This window comes from Ochotona curzoniae, unplaced genomic scaffold (assembly GCF_017591425.1).
Source record: "Ochotona curzoniae isolate NIBS_2020 unplaced genomic scaffold, NIBS_Ocur_1.0 scaffold_3223, whole genome shotgun sequence".
Taxonomy (NCBI): Eukaryota; Metazoa; Chordata; class Mammalia; order Lagomorpha; family Ochotonidae; genus Ochotona; species Ochotona curzoniae.
The window spans coordinates 16,402,722-16,413,861 of NW_024467108.1; the positions used below are offsets into that span (position 1 = coordinate 16,402,722).

Sequence of the window (11,140 nt, forward strand, 5' to 3'; positions counted from 1 at the left end):
TGAGACCTTTAAGAATTGTTGGCTCATCAATGGGGGTTGTAATTCTATAGGGGATGCTGAACAGGTACTAGAATCAGACAAGCATTGGTTGCAATATTCTTTATTAAAGTTAAATTTCATATAAAGTTTCATACATTCAATGTGGTTGTCCAATTTAGCAACATATAGTGATTACAATTAATCTACCTTCCCTTAGATACAAGGCATACAAAGACTGTGATGTCTCCCATCAGAAACATTTTAACACTGTTAGACTATCCACCCTGACAGTTAACTAAAACAATTATAAAATGTGACAATTTATGGAGTACCCATGCAAAGGAAGGGCTTCAGAGGGTAGGAGAATAAGTTTGGAGGGAAACAATGTATGAGGGAGCTTTGGGAAACATCATAGAAGCTCACCATTCCATATTCACAATCAAGAAACACCCCAACCAGACCCACAGGCCTCTCCACATAGTGATGTAGTCTTGGATTTCTGGTGCAGAGCATGTGACCATCACCACACTTCATGGAATAAAGGAAAAATGCACCCTCTGTGTCAATAAAGGTATCGGGGTCATCTATGCTGGAATCACTACAGAGTCCTAGAATCCAGTTGGAGGAGTGCGATACATCCACCTCGAAGTAATGCCTGCCAGAGCGGAAGGTCGGTGCACCCCACGCAACAAAACTCTGTGCTCTTGGGCCTTGACTGGGAGCATCATGGTGTTCTCCAAATATTTCAGAGCTGAGATCCTCAGAAAGGCATATGTAGTGACTCGCCACATTCTTTTCCAAACCATTAGACACTGCAAAAAAGAAGCGAACAAAAACTAGTCGATGAATTACCATTTTCAGGTTCTAAAATCAGATCTATGTATCTTTCTTTCTCTCTTTCTATGTATAGAATCACCTCAGGTGTCCTCCTAGCAAGAAACAGGATATGGACAAAAATGACAAGGGACAAGTTCAGGTTGCTGTCATGCTACTAAGATTGTGGACTTCATGGCCTGGAAAAGTCATTTAAATTACAGTGAAAATGAAGATCAAAATAATTACTACAGGAGCTGATATCCCTCATGGGAGCCGGTTTGTTTCCAGTCAGATGCATTTGCAATCCAGCTCCCTGCCGCTGAACCCAAGATCTTCTGCCTGATGAAAAGCTTCATTACAAAGCTCAGTTTGGATCACTGTAGTAAAGTGATTCAGCAAAGGGCAAAGATAGCATTTTAGTAAACCCTATTGTGTTTCCAGGTGCGCAACATGGACTAATCTGGGAAAGGGCTCATGTCCCACACACTGAAGAAGGCAATGAGAGCTAGACTGATGCAGGCTGATGCTTACCTCTGAAATTATTCAGCATCTGTTGAAGTCCACTGATGCTCCAAGAAGTCAGTACAGGGTCCACTGGCTGGGGCCTGTATCTCCGTATGAGCTCTGCTCTGTGAGGAACAACACATGACACTTCAGGCAAGGGCAATCACGCAGTCACAAAGACTTCTACAGTGTACACAAGCAATGTTGCTTGAGAGTCTTAATTTAGCAGGGTTTTGAAGATAAATTTCACTCACTACTTCATTGTGATAAATGGATAATCATTCTGAATATCACATCACATCGAATTGCCTCATCTTCTAAGATGTTTGTATCCCTAAAATATTGGCCACCATGCTGATTCTACCAGTATCCTCTATTTCAGGGAAAGTAGAGTTCTGATTTCTGGCAATCTTTTCTTTTTTTTTTTTTTATTATTGATTTTTTTTATTACAAAGCCAAATGTACAGAGAGAAGGAGGGACAGAGAGGAAGATTTTCCTTCCGAAGATTCACTCTCCAAGTCGCCGCAATGGCTCGTGCTGCACCTATGCCAAGCCAGGAGCCAAGAACTTCCTCCAGGTTTCCTACATGGGTACAGGGGCACAAGGTTTTGGGCTGTCCTCGACTGCCTTCCCAAGCCACAAGCAGAAAGTTGGCTGGGAAGTGGAGCTGCCGGGATAGCAACCAGAGCCCATATGGGATCCCGGCATGTTCAAGGCAAGGTCTTTAGAGGCTAGGCCGCAGAACTGGCCCCCGAGTTCTGGCAATTGTATATAGCCAAGATCATGAGCAATAATCTATAGGCAATCTACTAGCAGTCATCCCCAACAGCACATCAGTGACACATCCTCGGAGCCAGGAGGCTTGGGGCATGTCTGCCACACAAGGAAAAGCAATTCCAGCATGGCAGCCCTGGTCCTGGGGAAGCTGAGTCAGAGGATCCCCCTGATCCGCTCTGAAAATGGGAAATTCTAGGAGAGAGCAAGGCCTGCTCACTGCTACTTCCAAGAGCAAAGCCTCCCTTCTCTTCCCAGCCTGAGGAATCCTCCTCTTTCCTGTGCTCATATTACTTTCCCACCACTTGGTTTCTTGAGATACTGAGGTAGTAGAAGGAGCAGAGAGGACAGACAGGGTGAAGCAGACTCCAGAAAGCAGAAGCATACATTCACACATTTGAAGTCAGCCACTTCTAAACTTACTTAAACCAAGGAGAAAAGTGCTGAGAACCCCTGCTCCACTAAATGGGGACACAGACTGACAGAACTGTGTTAATAGAGCAAATTACAAACACCTGACTCATCATCAGGGACACAATTTCTCACCCATCAGAGATGGTTGCTCTACACTCACCTTTCCAATTCCATCTTCACATTCTGAAAGAAAAAAAAAAAAAGACAAAAAAGCGGTTAACTCGGAGAAGTTTTTCATTGAACTTTTGGGGAAAACTCATCATTTCTGTGAATGTGGTTTGCTTTAATTACTAAGAATTATCAACATCAGCAAGTAACAGAACCTGAGCTACCTCATGAAGGAATTCCAGTGTGAGCCCAAAATAGGTGGACCTCAGCATGAAGCTGTGAAGAGATGCCACAGGATGTAGGCTGAAGATCAAGTCCCAGCTATCATTCCTAGAGAGAGCTGAGCACTTCTGACTACAGTGCTAAGCAGAGAAGAGAGCTGTCTGAAAAGCAGAGTGCATTACAATGGGTGACTGATCCTGCCCAAGCAAAGGGCAAAGCCTCCAAGTTCTTCAGCCAATTGCTTTTAGATTAAAGATCAGAGTGTTCTTCTCAAAAGGCAGGCAGTGGGGATACTTTTTTAGGTAGCCAATTACAAATTTATAGCATTGTCCAGAGTCGTGTAAATTAGTCTTTTAAATATCAGTATATTCTTGAGTCCTGGCTGCAGTTTCCTTAGAGAAAATGCATTCCTTATCCTTTCAGCTTTTGATGGCTGATCCTGCTCAACACAGGAAGCTTGCTGATTTTCAGAATGGATAAGAAACATGTTACACTGTCATGATTACGTTTCTGTATGACTCTTTCTGGGAGCAGCATTTTTGATTACAGGTAGAGAATTTTATCCGATGTATTATCACAAAGACACAGAAAAGGTTTTCTGCCCATGCAGAATTAAGTGTTCGGGTAATCAAATCTTTGAGTCATTCATTACACACGTGTCATGCAGCTGAGAGTAGCTATAGGTGCAGTTAACATTTTAGTGTCCTGACCACCTGCTCAGAGAAGCACACATGTCTCTGAACGTGGCCCTTCCCTGCTCACCTGCAGTAACTCCATGTCAGGCTTGTGGCACATCTCAACCAGCTCTTTGTATTTTTCTTTCACGCAATGTATGTGTTGGGTCATGCTCGATTCATGGTCCTGGAACTGCTGCAAAAGCTCCCGTGCTTCGCTGTGCAGTCTCTGCAGGTGCAGCTCTTCTTCCTCATGAAGAAGCATATGCATCTTCTGATACTGTGCCTTGATCATCTCCTCCCTTAGGGACACATACTCCTGTAGAGAGATATTAGCTCATGAGAATTGCATAGCTTCACACTTAACAGGAGTTTGAAACATCTCATATCATTGGCTGAGTTGACCCTACCTTCCCTAGGAGCACCTGTTGCAGCCTCTCTGCTTCACCTCTTGCTCATTCTAATGTGCTAAGACAGCATGGATGGCCTAAGGGCTTGTGCCTTTGATGGCTCACATGAGGGCTGCAGGTGCAGGGAGAGGCTGCCTCATTCAGCCCAACATTGCCATGGCTCTTCCTGCCACTTGGGAAGAGAACCAGCACATGGAACATATCTGCTTGTATTTCTCCCTCTCTGTCACATGTATCTTCAAATACTGAAAAACTCTCAAGGAACACTTTACCAACTTCATGCTGAGTTAGTACACCATTTCTTAGGTGTTGTGGGGTGCTACGAATGCCTCTGCACACTTCTAGTCTTTTCTCTTCAAATATACTCCAGAAGGAACTCAGGGTCTCTCTCTAGATATCTGTCTCACTTTCCATCTCATCTCTCACCCTCTTCTTCATCAATGCTCTAATTGTATCACTAATTCTATTCATTTCTATATCTTTTGCTTCCTGGCCTTTATCTTTTTTTCTTTTGATGCGTAAACATTACACAGCACACAGATATTTGTGCAATTATTCTATTTTCCATACTGGTACTATGTATTTCTCTTTTGGTATTTTAGTACTTGTGTGTCTGAGAAGATTTGTGTAACACTTCTAAGTTGGACCAGCAATAGCTGGGATGATGATTTCCTCTAGTATCCTTCTCACCAGCTCTTTCAGCTAGTGAGAGAGTTATCGTTGGAACACTCTGCTTTGGGTGTGAGGAAATCACTATCCTTGAAGAGGAAGTGGAAATTGCTCAAAGGTGTAAGGAGTTATGTTCTTTGTATCCAATCTTTTCATTCTTACCATAAATGAATGCTTCTTCCTTTTTTGCTTGGGCACACAGATTTTCACTTCCTGCATCAGTTCCCATAAAGCACTCATTTCCTTCAGAAGTGTTCCCTGTAAAATAATTTTAGGGTTAAGAAACAATGAGGTGAGGTAGTGTCTACTTTTCCTCCCTGATGAATGGGACTTGGCAGGGGTTCGGGCATTTTCTTCATTTCCTTTTCCTTTCCCTGCCTTGCCTTGCCCTCCCCTCCCTTTCTGTCCCATTCCTTTGTTTTCCTTTCCTTTTTATTGTTTTGTTATTGGTTTCATGTAGAACAAATCTTCATATTGTCACACAGTAACCTATTTTGCATATGATATCTAGGACAACGGACATGACAGAAGATTACAATGGACTGTCTGTAGAAAGCCTGAGGGTTGTACACAACATTCATGGAGAAAACTGTGGTATGTGACTGGCGTTGAAACACTCACTGTTGCAGACCACTGGTTGTATCAACACTGACTGAGGGTGCATAAACACTGTTTCCAACTAGACTCTTCTTCAAGATACATCAGCCCAGCTCTGAGGCTTGATCAACATAAGCACAGCATTGAAGGACCTACAAGCCTCTTGGGATATATAGTGAAGAGACCACCTCTACAATGTCTTTCTCACCTACCCATGAGCCTAAGTCCACATCTTTTTCTCCAACTTGAGGTCTCTGAGAACCTGCCCAGCTGTTAGATATCACTCACCCTGGATTCCTCAGCAGCAAACTGCAGCTGGCTGTGGCCATGTCCGTTGGCTTTGAAAGATTCAGAGGCAGAATCACAGCACAGATTCTTGTCCAAGTCACCCAGTAGTCCTGTGGCGTCGCTGTGTGCACCACAGACCTGCCCATGTGAGCTGGGGACCTGGCTCATTCTGTCCATCCTGGCAGCATTAGCCAGTTTCTGAAGTCTTATGTTGGTTTTGAAGTTTGTCTTCTCTGACTTCTGCCTACACTCTGGGCAGCAGAGTGGCGATGAGCCTTCTTCCCAGCTCAGGTAGACGCAGGGTCGGCAAAAGCTGTGGCCACACTCCAATGTGACAGGATCCAGGAAATACTGGCAGCAAATGCTGCATGTGACATTGCTCTGGAACTCTTGTAACATGAATGGATCCATGATTCACTGCAGACACTGTAAAATTAGAGAGAATTGTGGTAATTATTTCCTGAGGCAACAAAGCAAAGATGAGTGTGCAGCTCTGTCCTACTTAGGCTCTGGGGATCCTCATTATTAAGTCAGCCCCATATAAAGTTCAATTTAAGAAGCACAGTCAAGCTGCATCTATAAGCTAATGAAATATCAGTTAAGCAAGTATCAGCTTTGTTTCAAGTACATTACAAATTTCCTTAGGAGGGCCAACAAGGAAGCTTATTGCTTAAAGGCCTTTCCTTGAACAAGTCGGGATCCCATATTGGCACCTGCTCTCATCCAGGAGGCCTTGCTTCCCAACCTGTTCTCTGCCTGTGGTCTGGAAAAGCATTTGGGGACAACCCAAGTCTTGATCCCTGCACCCATGTGGCAGACTCAGAAGAGGATCAGGGGCCTTGGCTTATGATTGGCTCAGCTCTAGCAGATGTATTGGCTTAGTGAGTGACTCCCAAGATGGAAGATCTCTCTCTTTCTCTCCCTTTCTGTCTCTCTCTCTCTCTTTCTCTCTCTTTCTCTCTCTCTCTCTATATATATACACATATATATATATATATGATTTTGCAATAAAAAACACTATATCTTAAAAAATAAAAGCAAAACAAAACAAAAAATCTGTAAACAACAAGGTTGAAGCCAAGAGCAACTGAAGACAGGAACAGGTGTCTTCTTCACCCTCACCTGTGCCTCGTATCAGTGGTTTCATCTCTGGGAGGTCCAGATAGGTCCCTGAAAGTCCGTGGTCACAGTCTCCTTCAGGTCTCTGATGAGTGGCTGCGGTGTTTTTAAGATGTACTGAGTTTCATTGGAGTGTCAGATTTAGAGAAAAGCAGAAATAGAAGGAAAGATCTTCCATCTTCTGGTTACCTCCCCCAAGAACCACAAGGGCTAGAGCTAAGCTAATTTGAAGGCAGGAGCCAGTAGCCTCTTCTGGTTCTGCTATGCAGATGCAGTGTCCCCAGGTTTTGGACAGGCCTCATTGACTTTCCCCAACCACGGGAACGGTGATGGAAGCAGAGTGCCAAACCGGGTACAACCTGGTGTCCACATGGAATCTCGGCACATGCAAAGCAAGGACTTTAAGCACTAGGCTATCACATTGAGCCCATAATTCATTTATTTCAAAGATTTCTTTATTTATTTATACTTGTTGCAAAGAGGAGGAGAGACAGAGAGGAAGATCTTTCGTCCTATGATTCACTCCCCAAGTGACCAGAACTGTTGGATCTGGGTCGATCCGAAACCAGAAGCAAGGAGATTCTTCTGGGTCTCCCTTGCGGGTGCAGGGTCCTGAGCATTGGGCTGTCCTCAACTGCTTTCCCAGGCCACAAGCAGGGAGCTGGATGGGAAGCAGGGCCACTAGAATTAGAACTGACACCCATATGGGAATCCAGCACATTCCATCAAAGACATTGCACTTATACCGCCACGCTGAAAACAGCATTTATTCACATTTATTGGAAAGCCATAGCCATAGAGTGAAACAGAGACAGACGGAAACCTCCACCTTTATCTTGGCCACACACAGAAAGGCAACGAGGTTGAGGCCAAGTCAACCTGACACCAGGTGCAGTCATCTTCTGGTTACCACAAGGATGCTGTGGATCATGTAGGCACCAGGCCATCCTCCACCTGCTCCTAAGCATAAGCAGGGAGCAGCACTGAACTAGAGCACATGCAACACAAAATCTGCACCCACATGGGACCATGGCACCTGCAGGCAGAGGTTGAGCCGGCTGACCCAATACATAAGCCTGGCTATTACTTTAAACAAATGGGAATGCCACTTGTTTGCTCAAATGAGACCCGCATGAACTGACCGCTAAGCTAAAAATAGGCTGCTAAGACAAAACGTGCAGGTTGACCTTCCCCTAAATTCCATGCTCACCTGTGTCTGCTATCAGTGGTCGCAGCTCTGGGAACCTCAGACGTGTCCAGAAAGGTCAGTGGTCACAGTCGGCTTCAGGTCTGTGACGCGGTGCTGCTGCCTGTGAAGACAGTGGCTGTTGGCTGAGAAGGCTCTGGGAAAGTCTGCTCTTGTAGGGTCCACCTGCCCTTAAGCCACACCCACCCAATCATGGGAGCCTCTGATGTCAGCAGAAATCACAAGTGCATGATGGGATCACAGAGACAAGTTTGAACAGGTGATTGGAATTAGAAGGCACATTAAACAGGGGTTGGGCTCACTGATGGGCTCATGTAAATTGGTTTTGTTGGGAAAAGTGGGGTTGTAGAGATACTGCAGCAGTGTTTCCAGAGGAACTTTTCACTGAGATCTGAAAAGGGTACATCTGGAAAAGCAGCAGACAAGGATCCAGTCAGTGCAGCCCTTGGCACCCATGTTGGAAATCTGAGTGGATTGTCAGAAATCTGCTTTCAGCCTGACCTAAGCCCTAACTCCTCAGGTCATTTTAGTAAGGACCCCACATGGAAGATTCTGTCTGTATGTCTGTCTCTGAATTCCTTTCTGTGTGCCACTCAGCCTTGCAAATTAATGAAATAATTCTTTCCTAATGAAGAAATGATAAGGATTGATATTGTCCCTGCCATATTGCTAAGAGCTTCCTGGTTTCTGGCTTCGGACTGCTCAGTTCTGGCCTTTTGCAGCAACTTGGGAGTGAATCAGCAGACAGAAGATGTTGCTCTCAGACTGTCCTCTCTCTCTTTTTTGTTTTTAATTTATTTATTGTTATTACAAAGTCAGATATACAGAGAGGAGAGACAGAGAGGAAGATCTTATATCGGATGAATTACTCCATAAGTGAGCGCAACAGCAGGTGCTGCGCCCATCTGAAGCTGGGAACCAGGAATTTCTTCCGGGTCTCCCACGTGGGTGTAGGATATCAAAGATTTTGGCCATCCTTGACAGCTTTCCCAGGTCACAAGCAGGGAGCTGGATTGAAATTGGAGCTGCCAGGATTAGAACTGGCGCCCATAGGGATCCTTGTGCATTGACGGCCAGAAATTTAGCTGGTGGCCAGGCCCCTGGGATATTTTCTCTTGATATCAAACATTTAGCACAGAACAAGTGCACTAGAATGAGAGATTACTGTAATATTACAAATACCATGAACTAACAGAGAAGGAGAAGATAATAGTCTTACCTCAAGAAATATGACAGCAGCAATGGAATTTGAAATGACAGAGATGACAAAATATAAATGAAAGATAGCTGCCAGTTTTTTCAAAGTTTCTAATTTCTTATTTGAAACAGTTAGAGTTACACAAACACACAGGCAAACACACACACACGCACACATACATTTTGGAAGCGAAGTGAGATCTGCTCGATATTATCGAGTACATTCCCAGGGAGCAATATGGGGTCTGTCATGCCAGGGTTTGATTTCCTGTGTTAGGAGTCTCCAATACCTCACAGCCTCCTTCGTTGTACAGTGAACACTGGGACAGAGAGAGGAGAGCGTCAGTCTCTGAGATACTGGGGAAATCTATCACTAGGAGAACCATAGGAGAAAGAGTCCCAGTCGTAAGATCCCTCAATTTGTGCAGAGCAGGATGCTTCCAGATGAGACATTTGTCGATTATCTGGGAATCTCTGTGGTCTTGAATTGTCCTGGATCCAACCTTCCAGCGTTAGAATACAAACATTTCACTCAAGGAGAATGGGACTCAGCTGACAAAATGCTTGAGTTCATGGCTAATATGAACAGCATGGGGTAACACTCCATCAGAACACATACATTCCAGAATCCTAAACTGGTAAAATCAGGTGAGAGAATTAGTGCAAAGAGGAAGAGAATCATAGGAAAACTGCAAGAGTCTCAATGTAGTATGTGTTTGTGTGTCTGTTTGTGTATGACTGTGTGTGTGTGTTGTGATATTTCTTAGTGTACATTTACTGCTTAGAACATAAGAAAAATGGAAATTACTTTCTTCCACCCTTCGTAATCTCAGCAGGGCTTTTGGGAAAAAGAATCAACTTAAAGTCAAACTCTGAGAGCTGTTTGAAATTAAGTGGCAAAGATCAGGTACTCCATAAACAGAGAAAAAATTCTGTGTGATTGCATCTTTTTAAATATTATATTTGTAAGAAATATTGTTAGAATGGAATTTTATAGCGAAGGAGAGACAGAGAGAAAGGACATTCTACCTTCTGCTTTATGTTTCCAAATGACCTTAACACCCCAAATTGAGTCGATCTGAATGCAGAAGATTCCATTTTTTTTTTTAAGATTTCTGTATTCATATTTTAAAGTCCAACGTATAGAGATAGGGAGGAAAGATAGAGACGAAGATCATCTGTCCACTGTTTCACTCCCCGGGTGAGTGCACTTGTCAGAGCTGTGTCAATCTGAAATCACGAGCCAGGAGCTTCTTATGAGTCTTCAAGGTGGATCATAACACCTGTTATGAATGTGAGCATTTATTGGGAGGCCAGCAGGGGGAAGATTATTCTCTCTGCCTCTATTCTGTATAATCTGCTTTTACAACAACTACAAGTTATATAGGTAAAAGAAAAAAAAAAAAAGAGACTAACTGTTGATTCACTTACCTAGCAGCTGCTACTCTCAGAGCTGAGCCAATCAGAAGTCAAGGCTCCTGAGCCTCTTCTGAGTCTGCCACATGGGTACAGGGATCAAGGCTTGGGATCATGCCCGAATGCTTACTCAGGCCACAGAGAACAGGTTGGGAAGCACGGCCTCCTGGATTGGAGCTGGTTGCAATATGGGATCCTGACTGATTCAAGGAGAGAAGCATAGTCAATAGAGAAACGTACAGGTCTGTAACCGGTAGTGTTAGGGGTTTGCTGCCAGATTTCTTTGTCATTGATTCTCTATATCAAACAACTACAATTCTTCTGCTCACCTCCGTAGTCCTATTCATATTTTAATAATTGATTTAATTTACTTCTTGCTAATAGAATGTCTAATTGACAAAATTAAGCACAGAAAGAGTGTGATTTTCCATCCACATGCTCACACCACAAATGAGTGTTCCACACGTGTACCAGTGTCCCAAACTTTCCACCATTGTCTACTTCTTTCCCAGGCCCTAAGCAGAACACAGGATTGGAAGTGGAGAGGATTGTCCATGAATCAGAAGGCAGAGGCCCCATGCCAACTCCTGTGGCTCTGGCTCCTGTCTCTGATTCCTCTCTCCAATTCCCTCTCTTTTATCCTGCCCCGCTCCACTGAAGACGTCAGTCCAATAGAGCATGTGAATCTCAGCCACGTGTCTTCTCATTACTCTGAGTGGGTTCAGCTTGGAGGAGCTGGAACATG

At 44.0% G+C, this 11,140-nt stretch overlaps 1 protein-coding gene across 1 annotated transcript; it reads right to left on the reverse strand.

Annotated features, from left to right (window-relative positions):
- Positions 1 to 300: 300 nt before the first annotated feature.
- LOC121145328 (tripartite motif-containing protein 64-like) lies at positions 301 to 5,867 on the reverse strand. The gene is made up of 6 exons (XM_040964054.1): positions 5,457 to 5,867; positions 4,734 to 4,829; positions 3,581 to 3,811; positions 2,649 to 2,671; positions 1,327 to 1,424; positions 301 to 791 (listed from the first exon to the last, which is right to left on the reverse strand). Exons 1-6 carry the CDS (start codon positions 5,865 to 5,867, stop codon positions 301 to 303), a joined length of 1,350 nt encoding a protein of 449 aa, XP_040819988.1.
- Between the last annotated feature and the right edge of the window lie 5,273 nt (positions 5,868 to 11,140).